At 38.2% G+C, this 18,182-nt stretch overlaps 1 protein-coding gene across 3 annotated transcripts; it reads left to right on the top strand.

The window, feature by feature from the left end:
• Positions 1-11,954: 11,954 nt before the first annotated feature.
• LOC131166174 (probable purine permease 11) lies at positions 11,955-16,102 on the top strand. Of its 3 annotated transcripts, XM_058124491.1 has the most exons (4): positions 11,977-12,422; positions 12,604-12,905; positions 14,456-14,501; positions 14,807-16,102. In XM_058124491.1, the coding sequence occupies exon 4, from the start codon at positions 14,842-14,844 to the stop codon at positions 15,892-15,894; it is 1,053 nt and encodes a 350-aa protein (XP_057980474.1). In that variant the 5' UTR covers positions 11,977-12,422; positions 12,604-12,905; positions 14,456-14,501; positions 14,807-14,841; the 3' UTR covers positions 15,895-16,102. The 3 variants fall into 3 exon arrangements, with proteins under 3 accessions (XP_057980473.1, XP_057980472.1, XP_057980474.1); XM_058124490.1 differs by lacking the exon at positions 14,456-14,501 and having other exon boundaries at positions 11,955-12,422; XM_058124489.1 differs by lacking the exon at positions 14,456-14,501 and having other exon boundaries at positions 11,967-12,444.
• The last annotated feature ends 2,080 nt before the right edge of the window (positions 16,103-18,182 follow it).

Below are 18,182 nucleotides of genomic sequence, written 5' to 3'. Positions count from 1 at the left end.
TGGAATGTATGATGTTAATATTATTATAAAAAAAATTGTGGAAATTAAGTAGATCGTGACAACAGTAATAATACCAGAGTATAGGATAAGGGGATTTGAGGTCTGATTTTGTAGTCTAGATGCAGGACTTCTGTGGTGGTTTGTGTGATTTTCCTAGGGTGATGATTTTAGGAAAGTCATGGTAAACTATCGTCGGGTTGGGTATTTAGGTTGCAGGATTGAACCTTGAATTAAGATCAGGAGTGACGAATTAATTAGGAGAATATAGTATATAAGTTGAATGATATGTATAGTGAAGGGGGTTCTGAGTTAAGTTTATTATTTTTCAGGATGGACCCTGGTGGTAGTAGTGCCCATGCTAGTGGGAATGAGGGTGCTCGACCCTCAAGCGCTGCAGGTGGTGGTTCTGATGCAGTCTTACGCAACGTAGAGCAACAAGGCATGACTGAGATCGCCAAAAGTTCGAGGGAGCATGGTGGTCCATTTGTAGGCCACGGTAGCTTGATCGAGAAGTTTATTAAGATCAGTCCTCCAGCTTTCTTAGGAGGGATAGATCCTGCAGTCGCTAAAAACTGGGTGCAGGAGACAGAGAAAGTGTTTGCAGTACTGCAGTGTTCGGAGGAGCAGAGGGTACTGTTTGCCACATATAAACTGACTGGAGAGGCCGAGAGATGGTGGTCAGCGGTGAGATTATTAAAACAGTAGATGATTGTACCTGTGGAGATGACGTGGGAGCGGTTTAAAGAAATATTCTTTGACAGGTATTTTCCAGCCTTTTCCAAGGAGGCTAAGATTGAGGAGTTCCTGAATCTGAAGCAGGGACAACTGTCAGTGCAGCAGTACGCGCGCGAGATTCAACAAGCTATCTCGCTTCGCCCCGTATATCATTCCAGATGAGGTGAAAAAGGTACGATAGTTTGAAAGAGGTCTGAGGAGAGAAATATACAAACAGGTATCGATATTGAAGTTACAGGACTTGGCCGAGCTGGTTGACCGAGCCACTATAGCATAAATTGGTGATCGGATGGAGGTCAAGGAGCAGAGAAGAGGTCCACACCTTCTGGTTCCCAGCAAGGGGTCGGATGTGGTTCGTGGAAGAGGGGTTGTAACGACCTGCTATTTTACTTAGTTTATATATATATACTATGACATTTAACATGCTCTAATACCATACTGGATTAAACCCAATCATCAACCTAAGCAGCGAGAAACAGAAATCAAATAGACATAACCATATGTAATTATATACATTACCAGAGTGCTAAATTGTTTCCCAAAATGTACATATATAACTGTTCCCCAAAAATATCCTCAACTGGATAGGGCTATACAAAAATACTCCCAAGAATACTCACTCTAATATCAAGGCAACACTGAGGCCCCTCTATCTGCGAGCCTGATATGCTCGCTTACCTGGATTGCATGAAAGATGTTAAAGTAATTGGGATGAGCCAACGCTCAGTAAGACGAAATATGTTATTGCTAGTGTGTGGCAAATGAGTTACAATATTATGGAAATATGTTTCTATAAAATCATGTATAATTGGATCTTTAAATACAGTACAAGTAAGAGAAACCACCACCATTTCCTTGTTGCTTAACATAACAGTATTTTAGGTTACTATTTAAAATACTTCTAATGTACATAAGTATATTTTATGTCTCTGTAAATCTGTATATACATAATAATAATAATAATTGAAAACTTCCCTGTGGATAGCTGTGTGTTATGATTTTACCCCTCATGACAGGGTTGTGCGGCCCGTAGGTGGGATCTACCCTAGCTAGCCGACTAGGGTAAACCACTATATTCCCTCGGTCTGATTTGCCCTCCTTAATCCATATCTAATGGAGAGCCTGTCCATGTCAGGGCACTATACGATTGACCTACTATCACGTATTATCTGAATAGGTGGTTGCACTCTATAAACTGTATGTAGCTACGGTATCGTGCTCTGTAATTGTATGGTCCAACATGGTATGATACTATATAATACATATCTATATACAACTATCTGATTTACCATGATTTTGAAATAACTGTATAAACCATGACAATGAAATAAACTATAACTATGTCAACTGTATTTCTGAACTGAACTATAATCCGTAAGTCATGGTACTGGGAACTGTATAATCATGGTTGTAAAAACTGTATAATCATGGTATACTGTAATTACTATAAAACACATTCACTCGTTGTATATCCTATAAAATATATCTTAAAAATACTGTAAAACATGCTTCTGTACTATATTTATATTCTCAAGCCACACATAATTTAATACATAATATTCATAATTAATAATCTGTATAATGTCCTACTGTAAATAATAAACTGGTAAGACTATACATTTCACACCGGAAATCATTTTAGAACTACCTAGCATAGCATATTTCCCTTACCCAATTCCCACTAAAATCCTCCTACTAAGACGGGTCCTACCCGCATGGTTCTCCACTCAAAACCTTGAAAACCATAAATCTTAGAACTAAACATCAATATTTTTTGGCCTACATCATTTCCTACAACTGCCAGAAAGCCAAAAACTGAATAAAAAACCTTACCCAGGATTTAGGATGAATTCCAACTTCGTCCCACCGACGATACGCTCCGGTGGACTTGAAGAGAACTCCATCAGGAACGTAGTGGTGGCCCCAGATCGTCAATTTGGTGACTAACGGGACCAGAATCAAAGGAAGAAGAGGGAGGAGTCGTAAGGGTAGAGAGAGAGAGAGAGGGTTTACGACAAATTTTTTTTTTTTTGCGATTAAAATCAGTTTAGGGCTATTTATATTGCGGGATTCGTCGATGAGCCACATCATCTCATCGATGAGTCCTTAAGTAATTTCGTCCACGAACCTTACCCTTCGTCAACGAAATTCAGAGTAGCCCAAATTCTTTTCTAGGTATTTTCTCATCGACGAAGCTTGCCTTCGTTGACGAGGTCCTACTGTATCCTCGTCGACTAATCTCCTGTATTCATCGACGAGGCCCTGATAAATTTATTGGGGTATTTTTCCCAAAGTTCGATGTCGTCAACGAAGTCGACTACCTCCTTTTGTTACTGTTTCCATTTCTCTCCCTCTTTATTATTTAAATACCATTATTCTTTGGGTCATTATAGGAGTGGCTACTATAGAGACCGGAGGCAAGAAATCGGGAATCGCAATTTTCAGGGTGTACAACCATCTCCAGCTTGCTCGTCGTGTGGGAAGAGACAACTGGGGGAGTGTCATGCCAGATGGGGTGTTTGTTACCGGTGTGGGGGCGCTAGGGCATGTGATGCAGGATTGCCAGGCTCAGATTGGTGTAGCTCTTGTTCCTACTCCTAGACCTATTCTTGGAGGCTATCAGGCGCCATGTGGACTTCAGCAGAGGAATATGGTCGCAACCAGGGTTTTTGCTTTGACGCCGGGTGATGCTGAGACAGCTAGCGACGTGGTGACAGGTGCGATTAATATGTTTTCATTTAAAGTTATTGCACTTTTTGATTCTAGTGCCACACACTCGTTTGTATCCTTGGGGTGTGTTAAATTATGTGGGGTTAAAACACAATCATTAGATGTCGAGTTATTAGTGGCTACACCTACTGGGTCAGCGGTGAGACGTAGTAGGATGCTCCATGGTTGTCCAGTTGATGTTTAGGGGAGAATTTTATTTGCCGATTTGGTGGAGCTGGATATGCACAGGTTTGACATCATCTTCGACATGGATTGGCTAGCAGCTAATTCTACTATTATAGACTATCATGCAAGAGAAGTGATATTCATACCTTCAGGGAAATCAGAATTTAGATTTACAGGGTCACGAGTGCAATCTTTACCTCAGATGATCTCAGCTATTTAGGTGAGGTGACTACTCTTGAGTAGTTGTCAGGGGTTCGTGACCTTCATAAAGGAAACAACAGGGAATGAAGTGAAGCTCACCAGTATGCCAGTGGTAAAAGAGTTTGTAGATGTGTTTGCATATGAATTACTAGATTTGCCACCTGATCGAGAGGTAGATTTTCCCATTGATCTACTTCCAGGTACAATGCTGATCTCTAAAGCATCGTACTGAATGGCGCTAGCAAAGTTGGCAGAACTAAAAGATCAGTTGCAGGATTTGCTTGATAAGGGCTTCATACGACCTAGTGTATCTCCGTGGGGAGGTCTAGTACTGTTCGTGAAGAAGAAAGACAGGTCTATGACGATGTGCATAGATTACAGGGAGATTAATAAAGCGACCATCAAGAACAAGTATCCTCTACCCCGTATTGATGACTTATTCGATCAGCTCCAGGGTACACGGGTATATTTTAAAATTGACCTCATATAAGGTTACCATTAGGTAAAGGTGAAAGCAGAGGATGTATTGAAGACAACTTTCAGGACCATATATAGGCATTATAAGTTTCTTATTATGCCATTTGGTCTGACAAATGCTCCTGCGATATTTATGGATTTGATGAATATGATTTTTCATCCATATTTAGATCAGTTTTTGGTTATTTTTATTAATGATGTACTGGTCTATTCGAGGAGCTATGAGGAGCACGAGATACATTTGAGGCAGGTCTTGCAGATGCTTACGGAGAAGAAGCTGTATGCAAAATTCAGTAAATGTGAATTCTGACTCGAGAAAGTTGTGTTTTTGGGGCATGTTATCTTAGAAGACGAAATTTATGTAGATCCCAGTAAGATTGAGGCGGTAGTGAATTGGGTTAGACCGAGGAATATCCAGGAGATCAGAAGTTTCTTGGGGTTAGCTGGTTATTACCGTCATTTCTTTGAGGGGTTCTCAACTTTATCAGGGCCTCTAACACGACTGACTAGGAAGAATGTCAAATTTGAATGGGACGATAGCTGTGAGTAGAGTTTTTAGGAACTGAAGTAGAGGTTAGTCACAGCGCCTGTATTGATATTCTCGTCTGGGGGTGAGGGTTATACTATCTACAGTGATGCGTCCTTGAAGGGACTTGACTGTGTACTGATGCAGCATGGCAGGGTGGTGGCATATGTGTCCAGATAGTTGAAAGACTATGAAAAGAACTACCCTACCCATGATCTTGAGTTGGCTACAGTGGTCTACGCATTGAAAATTAGGAGGCATTGTCTGTACGGTGAGCAGTGCGAGATTTTCTCCGACCACAAGAGCTTAAAGTATTTCCTCACCTAGAAGGAATTGAATATGAGACAGAGAAGGTGGTTAGAGTTTATTAAAGATTTTGATTGTACTATCAGTTACCACCTAGGGAAAGCAAACGTAGTAGCTGATGCACTAAGCAGGAAATCTGAGGAATCAGCGTTGGTAGCTATGGAGATCCAGCGTCTGATCATGATGGATCTAAAGAGACTCGACATTGAATTGATTGAGAGTAATACTCCAATATGTATCACCAGTTTAGTGGTGCAGCCTATAGTGCAATAAAGAATTAAAGTTGCTTAGAAGGAAGATCCAGAATTAGCAGAGGTGATGGGCAGAGTGCAGAGTGGTCAGGGGAAGAAATTCTGCATTTCAGATGACAGAGCTTTGCGGTTCCGTTCCAGATTATGTGTTCCTGCTAATGCTGACATCAAGAAGACTATTTTAGATAAGGCTCATAGATCTTTGTATATGGTTCATCCCGGCAGTACGAATATGTACAGGGATTTACGAGAGTTTTACTGGTGGAGTGACATGAAGAGAGAGATTGCTGAGTATGTAGCCTAGTGCTTGACGTGTCAGCAGGTAAAAGCTGAGCACCAGAGGCCGGTGGGTCAGTTGCATCAGTTATTTATCCCAGAGTGGAAGTGAGATCATATATCTATGGATTTTGTTTCAGGGCTACTGTCGACATCGCATGACCAAAATGCGATTTGGGTGGTAGTAGATCGGTTGACTAAAATCACCCATTTTCTCCCTATCAAGATCAGCTATTCGCTCAACTGTTTAGCGGAGATTTACATTCAGGAGATAGTTCGTTCTCATGGGGTGCCTGTATCTATTGTGTCAGATCGAGACCCATGATTCATGTCACAATTTTGGAGGAGCTTGTAGGAGGCTCTGGGGTCTCAATTATTGTTTAGCACGACATTCCATCCTCAGTCAGAAGGACAGACTAAGAGGATGATACAGATACTAGAAGATATGCTCTGTACATGTGTATTAGATTTTGGGGGTAGCTGGACTCAGTTCATGCCACTGGTGGAGTTCGCGTATAATAACAGTTATTAGACCAGTATTGGCATGGCGCCGTTTGAGGCTTTATACGAGAGGAGATGCCGATCTCCTTTGTATTGGTACGAGATGGGTGAGCGGCAAGTTGTGGGTTCAGAAATGGTGCAGTAGACATATGACAAGGTTCGGCTTATCAGGGAAAGAATCAATGCAGCTCAGAGTCGACAGAAAAGTTATGCCGATAATCGCTACAGGAATTTGGAATTTGACGCTGGTGATCATGTGTTTCTAAAGATAACTCCATTGAAAGGAGTTATGAGATTCAGAAAGAAGGGTAAACTTAACCCTAGATTCATCAGTCCATTTGAGATTTTAGAGAAAGTGGGGCAGTGGCCTACAGGCTAGCTTTGCCACCTACACTATCCAAGATGCACGGCGTATTCCATGTATCTATGTTGAGGAAATACGTCCTAGATCCTTATCATATTATCAACTATGGTGAGTTAAAGTTCAGTGATTTGCTAGTCTATGAGGAGGTACCAATGTAGATTCTAGACCAAAAGGAACAGGAACTACGTAATAAGAAGATTACTCTAGTAAAAGTTTTATGGAGGAATTATGCAGTAGAAGAGGCTTCTTGGGAACTCGAGGAGCAGATCAGACAAAAATACCCCCAACTGTTCCAGGAAGATCAGATGTGATTAAGAAATGTGAGTAAATATATAATATTTCTTTTGCAGGTACATGTAATTTTTTAATTAGTAAGTGGTATTTAGTTTTGGGGGAATTTTTTTTTGGTATATGTTCTCTCCTAGGACTTGAAATGTAACCACGGTATTCCTCCGCCATAAGTGAGCGCAAGTAATAAAATAAGTAGACCATTTTACTTAATAAGGGATGATAAACTACAGGAATAGTAAATTTCGAGGATGAAATTTTATAAGGAGGGGAGAATGTAATGACCCGACGAATAATAGTATTTAAATAATGATTAAGAGGGTGGAGAATGGAAACAAGAAGAGAAGGAGGCAGTAGGCCAAGCGTTCGTCGACGTAAATGTAATTGGGCTCGTCGACGAGGTGTCATGTTTCGTTGATGAGGAAATACCGAGAGAGGTTTTAGGCAGTTTGAATTTCGTCGATGAGGAGTGGGTTTCATCGACGAAATTATTAAAGGATTTGTCGACGAGATGACGTGGCTCGTTGACGAATCCAGCCCTATAAAATAGTGAAAAACTCGGATTTTGGATGAAATTCAGTGTAGAAACTCCCTCTCTCTCCTCCCTTTGACTTCCTCTCCTCCACTCTTCAATTTCGGGCCGAATTTCCGCCGATTCGATGATCTGAAGTCACTACGACGCTCTTGGAGAAGTTCTCTCCATATCTACCAGAGCGGATCGTCACTAGAGCTGAGTTGAAATTCGTCCCTAAGTTGAGGTAAGACTTTTTATGCTAAATTTGGTCTTTCCATAGTTATAAGAAAGGTTATTTATGAAAAAATACTGATGTTTGGTTATGGGGGTTGTCGTTTTTCGGGCTTTGATCAAGAAACCCTACGGGTGTTAGACCAGGATATTTTAGGGGCTTTCTCAGTAGTCAGGTAAAGGAATAAACTAAAACAATTATTTTTCACGCAATTTACTATTATTTATGAACAAATTGATTTTCTAAAAAATATGTACGATATTTGAATATTATGGAATAAATGCATATTTGGGAAAATACTGTGGTTGTACGGGAATTATGATTTTAGAATGAAATGTATGATTTACCCAACTTTGTGTGGCATAAATGTTATCTTTCATGAAAAGTATTATGATATGGAAGTTTTACGAGTAAAGTATGTTTTCAGGAATTATGAAATAATGCAGTACATTATAGTTTTGAAAATACATGATAATTGATTTATTTTCAAAATGATATGTATAAGATATTCGGTGCAAGGCCGTGTTTTACGTATAATTTCAGCATGTGGCCGTATTTATGAAATGTTTGGCGCGAGGTTGTATTTATGAAATGTTCAGCGCGAGGCCGTATTTATGAAATGATTTCGGCGCGAGGCCGTATTTATGAAATTATGAAAGATTCTATATTATATGTTATCAAAACCGGAATGTTAGTTTAGTTCAATTCAAGAGCACGGTACCATAACTTATAAATCAGATATCTATGATCAGATTAGTGCTAACCACCCCACGAGGGGGTGGGAGATGGATAGTCGATGTGGCTTTCAATGTAAAGTGTAGACGTCCACCTAGCAGTCCGAACCAGGGTATGGTGGGTCGGTTAGCCATTGTCGGGTTCCACCTTTGGGTTGCACAACCCGTCATGGGGGGTAATACATGACATCAGCTAGTTCTTCATCCTGGGTATGTTTTCAGTATTATCAGATATAATAGACAATTTATGAATGATATGAGTTACTAGAAAAATATGAAAGTATATGATGACTTAGTATGTTATGACGAATGTTTATAGATATATGAAATGTATTGTATATGTATAACTCCATTATATATTCATGTTGCCATATAACTGCATTTAGTTTATTTTCCCTTACTAAACCGTTTCTCACCCCCAAACTTAATTAATTTTTCAGGAGACCCTGAAATACCTGCGAGTTGTGGCTGCCGTTGAGTGAGTTGAGCTTCCCTACTAGAAGGGTAAGCTTTGATATAAGATCAGGAGATTTTTGTTGTAAGATCCTAGGTCTATTTTGATGTTTTGGAGATTATATTCAAATACTGTATTTTGGGAATGTAGTAGACTCTGATATTATGTAATTAATGGTTTGATGAATGTAAATTATTTTTATTGCTGGTTAGGTTTGTGCTGTTTAGGGTAGGCTATCCCCGCTACCCACGGGTTCGGGTTGATGTTATTATTATTTATGTTTAATATGTGATAAATTAAGTAGGACGTTACAGTATGTATAATTAATAATTATAACATGATTTAAAAAAGTTAATATTGTAGTGACCCGAAAAATAATAGTATTTAAATAATAATGAGGGAGAGAAATGGAAGCAGAAACAGAATAAAACAGTAAACTTCGTCGACGAACGCCTTGCGTTCATTGACGACATTACATTTTTAAGGTAATAATAATAATTTCAAAAAATTTAAGGTTTCGTCAACGAATACATGGATTTATCGACGAAGGCCTTAAGGATCTCGTCGACGAGGTCCCGTCTCGTTGATGAGAGAATATCGAGCAATGACCTCGTCGATGAGAGAATATCGAGCAACAGATTTGGGCTACTCTGAATTTCGTCGACGAAGGGTGAGGTTCGTCGATGAATTTACTGAAGAACTTATCGAAGAGGTGACATGTCTCGTCAACAAATCTGACCCTATAAGTAGTGAAAAGTCAGATTTTTATCACATTTTCAGACTTTTCTCTCTCTCTCTCTCTCTCTCTCTCTCCCACGGACTCTCTCCCTTCTCTCTTCGATTTCGGCCTTGCCAGTCGCTGGATCAACGATCCGAAGCCACCACGATACTCCTGACGAAGTTCTTTACAAGTCTGCCAGAGCGGATCGTTGGTGAGACGAAGTTGGATTTCATCTCAAATTCAGCGTAAGGCCTTTTCGTCTAATTTTGGCCTTATGATAGTTATAGGAAATGATGTAGGCGAAGAAATACTGATATTCTGTTCTGAAAAATGTTGTTTTCAGGGTGTTGTGTAGTAGGCCCTGCAGGTGTTAGGTCAGTATACCATAGGGGCTTTTTAGTAGTCAGGTAAGGGAGATATGCTATGTTAGGTATTTTTAAAATATTATACAATTTATTAAATTATGAAAATTATGTATTAAAGTATGGTGTGGCTTGAGAATATGAATATAGTACGGAGATATGTTTTACGAATTTCAGTACCATGATTTTATGAATTTTAGTACCATGATTATACAAATTCTAGTACCATGATTATACGAATTCTAGTACCATGATTATACGAATCTCAGTATCATGATTATACAAATTTCAGTACTACGATTATGCAGTTTCAATGTTATGATTATACGGTTCTCAGTACTATGATCTATAGATTACAGTTACAGTTTATTCAGTATAATGATTATTACGGTTATTTTAGAATCATGATAAATCAGATAGTTGTATATAAAAATATATTATATAATATCAAACCCTGTTGGACTATGCAGTTATAGAGCACAATACCGTTGCTACAAATATTATGTTATGTTATGAGTGCAACCACCTATTCAGATAATACGTGGTAGTAGGTCGATCACCTAGGCCTTTGACGTGGACAGACTCCCCATCAGATATGGGTTGAGGTGGACAGATCAGATTGATGAAGTATAGTGATTTACCCTGGTCGGCCAACCAGTGTAAATCTCGCTTACGGGCCGCACAACCCTGTCATAAGGGGTTAAATCATGACACACAGTTATCCACAGGGAAAGTTTTCAGTTACTATTACGTACATACAGATTTGCAGAAATAGGGAACACACTTACGTATACTAGAAGTATTTTGAATAGTAATCTTCAATACTGTTATGTTAAGCAACAGGGAAAGGGGTGGTAGATTTTATCACTTGTACTGTATTTACATATTCAGTTATACATGATTATATGAAAACAGATTTTTATAATATTGTAACTCATTTGCCACACACTAGTAATATCATATTTCGTTTTACTGAGCATTGGCTCATCCTAGTGTTGAATTATTTTTTAGGTAATCCAAGTAAGCGAGCAGACTAGGCTCGCAGATAGAGGGGCTTCAGTAGTGCCCTGTCAGTGAAGTGAGTATTATGGAGGATTTTGTATATCCCAGCATAGTTGAGGGTATTTTAGGGAACAGATATATGTGTATATTTTGGGAAACATGTTAGTACTCTAGTATTGTGTATATATTTACATATGGTTATGTTTACTTGATTTCTACTTCTCGTTGTTTAGGTTAATGATTGAGTTTACCCCAGTATGGTATTAGAACATGTAGAATGTCATTATATAAAAAAATAAATAATACCCAGATAATTAAGCAGGTCGTTGCAAATATTACCAAACTATTAACATTATATAATTTGGATTAAAGATAACCATGGCCACCAAATTTCTCACTTAAACCCAATTGAATCACGATACTTAAATTTTTACTAATTTAGTTTTCAAAGTATAATAAAACAAAGGACAACAAAGTTAGTAAAATGAACACATTGTTATTTAAAATAAATACAATATAAAATATCTTACCCTACAATGGCTAGCAAGAGAAAGGGAAAAAATTTTGAGCGTTAATAAAAAAAATTATAGGGGCTATGTTGGCCCGCCCTCTACCAAGAAAAGGACAAAAAATCGAACAATTTTCATGCATAACATGTAGTTAGGGGGAGAGAAATGAAAAGAAATAATATACATGACAAATGTTTGAGTGATTTACCTAAAAAGATATAAGAAAAGTTTGATTTGAATTTGTCAACTTAAAACTTATTTTAAAATCCTTCGATTCAAAATGATAAGAAAATCTTATTATATATATATATGTATGTATATATATATATATATACAGAAAATTTAAGGTAAAATAACGAGTTTAAATTATATTTCATTTAATATATAATTTATATATATATATTTCAAAATAAATTATAAGTTTCAAAATTCAAATCTAAAATGAGGTTAAAATATATTTCAATTTATTTATATTTAAAAAGTCTTTTGGGTATTTATGTTTTAATTAATCAATTTTAACGCTACAAATATCCAGTTGGAAAAGAATAAAATAAAATAAAAAACTTGCACACGTGGTCTTTTAAGGCTTCAAAAAAAGAAGAAAAAGGAAAAGCTTTTGATGAGCGCCGCATATAAATTATAAAATTCGCTGCCTTTCCTTGTAGGTGCGGTGTGCCCGTGACCCGCCGTGAAAGGAATGAGCGGCAGCCACCGTTTTACCACAGCCGGCGAGGGAAATTATAAGAGGCAAACTCACCATCGCTGGGTTCTTCGCTGCTCTCTCGCACGTCTCCCCTCTTCCTATGTTTTTCGCCGGTGATCCAGAAAATTGGAGGAGACGATGAAAAATTGGATGCCATCCGTCACCGATTTGATGTAGCGGCAGGCGAAGCACCGGTCATCTGCGCTCTTACCAGCGTCGTTGACGAACTTAATCCCGTAGCAGCACATGGACAGCGGCACCGTCCCGCCACCAACCACCACGGCCGAGAAGCACGGGGCGATCTCCTTCCTCCCGTCGTCGCATGACATCGCGGCTCCACCCACCGCCAGTCCACGACGCCGGCAAATTGGGTATTGGGTTTTTGCGTATTTGGTATTAGTTACTGTTTCCGATTTTTTTTTTTTTCTGTTCTAATTTATATGGTTTGGGTTTGTTTTCCATTTTAAATTTGAAGATTTAATCTTATTTATTTGCAATCTGCTCACACCAACCTATCTGAAATTCTCTATCAACCCATCGTGGCTTCTGCAGATATGTTTCAGTGTTGATTGAAAAACTAAATTGAGATCAACCCAAACTGGTCTGATTTGCAACTGTGCTGCTGTTCCCAGAGTAGTGTTTGTTCTTGGCCGGTTCCTCTTATAATTTCCCCAGGCGGCGATGCTCCCAATTCCCATCCTCCCACTCTATAAAGATCGATACGAAAACTATATGAATGAATTGAATTTCAGTTCGACTCAAGCTCACATTCATTAAATCTTTCCCTCTCTCTCTCTCTGTCTCTCTCTGAAGGGCCTACTCGAACATCTGAAAGGCCGAAGAACTCATGACAGGTCTCTCTCTCTTGCTCTCTCAAATTTCATTTGTTTTGGTAATTAAGCAAGAAATCAGATCTGGGTTTTGTTTAATTTTTGAGCACTATAATGGGTTTTCGCAAGAATCATAATCCAATGATGATTGTCCTTTTTGGGGTGGACTTGGAGATGGAACGCAAAACTGGGGTTTACCGTTTTCAATAATTATTGAATATGAACTTATTTCTAGAGGTATTTATTTATAGTTCAAATTTGAAATTGGGAATTGACATGATTACGATTAGAGCGAGATTATATGGGTTTTCCTCTAGCCAAAAAAAAAAAAAGGGGGGGGGGGGGGTGGGGGGAAGGTTGCGAGGGAATTCTATAGGCTTTCTTGCAATTTTGTCTCATCATATTGGTTTTCCTAGCCAATTACGTTATGTTTTTTAGTTAGAATTTTTTTGTTTTTTTGTTTTTTGGCACTAGGTATATATGCCATTGTACAATAGAGACAATCTGCTTTACTTGCTTTAGCTTGCGCTTTCCAGAAGGATCTTGCTTTTGATTTTATTTCATTTAGTCTGAAGGTCATACCGTTAGATTATCATTTGCCGTATAAAACGTACCAGTTTCCAATCTCATAGTCAAATTATTAGCAGCTTCAAATTTAAAATTCCTTCGTTATGGATTCTAAACTAAGAAATAGGCCGGAAAAGTGCAAGTTCAATGCCTGTGTATAAATGTTTAATTCAATAAGTCTAGCACAGTATATTTCATGGATTGAATGTTTGATTTGTGGAATGTAATAAGTTAGGAATAAAATAGTCAGTGCAGGGATATAATATTTTACAAAGAAGAATGTGACCTCATTCTAAAGCAAATGACTAAGAGAAAGTCAGTGTTATTCTACCGGCATGGAATTGCATAGATAAAATTTTATGGTGAGATTTGGAAAGAGTCATTCTTTTATCCATTCCATGTTGGAGTAACAACTTTTACCCTATTTTTGGGGGAGGTCTTGATTTAGATTTGGATTTGTGTGAATTTAGAGAAAATATAATACAAATTTGTATTAAAATTTGTTCAAATCCAAATCAAACGCCTGAGATCTATGCTCCCAACCATAGTGTTCATAGTTGTTTGCCTCAAAAAATGGCATCACATTTTTTTCTTTGTAAATCATTATATCTCTATAGAGTGGCTATTCCATTCCTACTGTTTCCATGCTGCGGATCTAGCGTACTCTAAGAGTATGCTCCATGCACTCGTCATTTGTTTTGGAATCACAGGAGATAAGGGGCAGCTATTTTGCCTTCTTTCTTTTGGTGGGATTTTGTCTATTTGGCTAATCCATCATTTTTTTTTTGAACTAGTTAATTTGTGGCTTCAAACTGGCAAATAAGGATACGTTGGAAGCTTAAAGGACAAGAATAGAAAGTCTACTGAGAAAAACAATCTGTAACTCATGATTTTTCCTTTCCTTAATAGTAATACCCTTAGTTGGTTACAAGGTTTCTTATCTTGTCAGTTCTACCTTCTCCAATAAACAATCATATCATAAGTAATTCTGTACTTGTTCTTTATAGGCCTTGGGTACAAATCCAGGTATCCATTGAACCCGTTCAAATACAGGTATTTGCTGAACCCAATTTGACTAAGCATTACTTCCATATTTAGCAGTTCACTAGCCATGTATTCTTTGTCCGGAAAAGTAAACTAGAATGTGTAACCCATGCATCAGTGAACTCAAGTTGCAGTGTATCTATATTAATGTTGCAACATTGCATAAATTGACTGGTTTTTAGATTGTAAACCATGATTTTCATGTAGGTTTTTTGGGGGTTACTTTTTCCATCTTTGATTTCCAATAGTATGACAAAGCCTTTTTTTTTCCTTTTACGACACTGATGCCAAATTTGAATTGTGTTTATGTACAGATATTCAAGAACCAATTCTAGTCAAAGGTGGAGAAATGACTAGCAAGTTACCATTGGCAGGGCTCAAGCGCTGGCAATGGTGGGTTTTAGTGGCACTCAACATTTTCTTCCTCATTGCTGGCCAATCTGCTGCTGTCCTTCTAGGGAGATTCTATTATGATCAGGGTGGCAATAGTACATGGATGTGCACCCTGGTACAAACTGCTGCTTTCCCCATTCTTTTCATCCCATATTTTCTTCTGTCTCCTTCCCATGAGCCTTCTACTACTTTTGCCTCACCTTCTATTGTCACTCTCACAATAATCTATTTCCTACTTGGAGTGCTTATAGCTGCTGACAACATGCTATATTCAGTTGGATTGTTGTACCTCTCTTCTTCTACCTATTCTCTTGTTTGTGCTACCCAATTGGCATTTAATGCAGTTTTCTCTTTCTTCATTAATAAGCAAAAGTTCACTTATTTAATTCTTAATTCCGTGATGGTTCTCTCGCTGTCTGCTTCTCTAATCGCTGTAAATGATGATTCTGGTGAACCATCTGGAGTCTCTAAGTTGAAGTATGCCATTGGATTTATTTGTACCCTTGGTGCTTCTGCAATGTACTCTCTTTTGCTTTCCGTCATGCAGCTTACCTTCCAGAAGGTTCTGAAAAAAGAAACGTTTTCTGCGGTTTTGGAAATGCAGATTTATACATCAGTTGTTGCCACCTGTGCTTCTGTTGTGGGGCTTTTTGCAAGTGGGGAATGGAAGACACTGAATGGAGAAATGGTGAGTTTTGGTAAGGGAAGTGTTTCTTATGTGATGACTTTGGTTTGGACGGCTGTGGCTTGGCAGATCTGTTCTGTTGGTGTAGTTGGCTTACTTTTTATTGTTTCTTCTCTCTTCTCAAATGTTATAAGTACCGTCGCTTTGGCTCTTGTTCCTATTGCTTCTCTCGTAGTTTTCCACGACCAAATGAACGGTGTGAAAGTAATCGCTATGCTTCTGGCTCTTTGGGGATTTGCATCTTATATCTACCAGAATTACCTCGATGACTGTAAGGCGAGAAGAACAATAGTTGATGCTATTGAAACCCTTAATGATCCATGATTAATTCTCTCTGTGTACCTATGTTAATATTATTGGATTGTCACAATTTCCACATTATTTATAGCTACAATTATTTGTAGCTGCTGCATTTAGCTCTGTATAATGTCATGTTTTTTTTGTATGAAACAACTCTTGGTTGCCCCATGAAAATTCTCCCATCTATTGTTCTACCAGATGAATGAAGAAATCTATTCAATGAGACATCAAACCCCAAGTATATATGTGCAGCTGTTTTAAAGGTCCACTTGGGCTCCATTTGGATTAAACATTTTTCTTGAGAAAAGAAAAGAAAAATAAGAATGAAGTGTATGCTCTGTTGCATTTTCTCTCTGTATCATACATCATTAAAAATGAAAATACATTGTAATATGACAAAGGTAAGAAAAGTCAAAGTGGATAATGTGTAGAATTAAAATCTTATTTGATTTGCTATTTGTTTTATTTTCTTCTAAACATTTCTTGAATGCCTGATCTTGTTACCTGGCTAGTGACTGGTAGAACTTGCACTTAGTGCATTATTAAAAAATTTAATAGTATAAGCTACATTGATATGAAACTAATACATTGGAAGTAATAGTTTGATAAATACTAATTCAATATTATATAGGAATTTCATTTGCTTCGAGTAGAGAGGCTATCACTCGTCACGCAAGGGTAAAACAAAAAGCGTGTGTTAGCATGTCCTTAAGTGTGTATTAAAATAGAAAACACTTGGTTTGTGACAATGATTGACGGAAATAGATAAGGGCAACAAGGTGGGGGTATGGGTTAATTTTCTTTTTTCTTCTTCTTCTTCTTTCTTCTCCTTTATAAAGAATGGGCAACTCCAGAACATAAGGCTCTAGGGGTGAGCATAATTCGAGGAAAACCGAACTAACCGAATCGGTTCGGTTAAAAAATTATGTTCGGTCGGTTCGGTTATGCTTTCCAACATTTCGGTGAATCGGGTTTCGGTTCGGTTAATGGAGAATGTTAATTCGGTTAACCGATTAACCGAATTAATAATTAATTAAATTTAAATATAAATTAATAAATTAAAATCTGGTTATTATTATTCTGGTATTCTCTCAAACTCTTAGGCTCAGTCTCACACTCAGCCAGAATGCAAAAGACCCTCCCTCACTGGCAGTGAGTCACTGCCTCTCTCTTGCTCACCTGAGCTCGCTCCTCCGCAGTCCACACTAGACACCACCAGACTCCATCTTCACGCGATGCCGTCGTATGTGTCCATCGCCGTCGCCATCGCTGGCCATCGTCACCAACACGGACTACACAGTCACTGCTCTCTGAAATCGAAAGGCCATCACTGAGTCACTGCCTCTCTCCCGTTCATCCGAGCTCACTGCTCCGCACCGCCATCGCCATCGTCGTCGCCGTCCATCGTCACCAGCACACAAGCTGACAAGCTCCCTCTCATTCTCATTTCTCTTCTCTCGTGCACATACCAGTTCACTGAGAAGTGAGAACCACCCCCGAGTCCCCTTCCCTCACTTCTCGGGAAGCTTCCCCCCTTCCCTCACTTCTTGGATACACCTTCCCGGCTTCCCCCCTTCCCTCACTTCTCGGTTAAATTCGGTTAACCGAATTACCCGAAAAAGAAATTCGGTCGGTTCAGTTCGGTTCGGTGAGGCCAAACAGTTCGGTCGGTTCGGTTAACAGTTTTCTTTAACCGAAAATTTCGGTTAGTTCGGTTAATTAACCGAATATGGCCGAACCGACCGTTTGCTCACCCCTATAAGGCTCTCGTGATTGACTATTTTTTTAGGCTTGAACTCGTGATTGACCGATCATAAAGAAGCAACCATACCATTCATCCGCCCTCACAATTATAATATCAATACCTACAATTTCCTCATTTTGAAAAAAATTCTTCACTTGATAAATTCTATAAAATTATCTTTGATTAAAATCTCCTCTTATATATTTTATTTGTTTTTATTTACATTTATAATAGTTAAATTATTAATTATCTAAGTCCTAGGTTCGTATTAGTTTAGTAATTATAGCATGATAATGCAATGAATGGATAAATAAATAAGTAAAAGGTACGAAAACATGGATGAGTATGGATATTGCGAATTTATCTTTGGTGAGCAATGGTCACTACAAGAAAATTGATCCAAGCGAATAAATTTTAAGAAAAATTGTATCATTTTGCCCTCAATTAATATATTTTTAAAGAAGAATAGATGATATGAAGTGAGGTGCCTCTAATTGAATATAAGATCCCATTTAAAACATACAAAATATTAAAAAAAAAAATTTAAATTTTTATGTTTGATTATTCA

Source organism: Malania oleifera, chromosome 10, assembly GCF_029873635.1.
Source record: "Malania oleifera isolate guangnan ecotype guangnan chromosome 10, ASM2987363v1, whole genome shotgun sequence".
Classification (NCBI taxonomy): domain Eukaryota; kingdom Viridiplantae; phylum Streptophyta; class Magnoliopsida; order Santalales; family Ximeniaceae; genus Malania; species Malania oleifera.
This window is presented reverse-complemented; position numbering and strand designations above follow the sequence as displayed.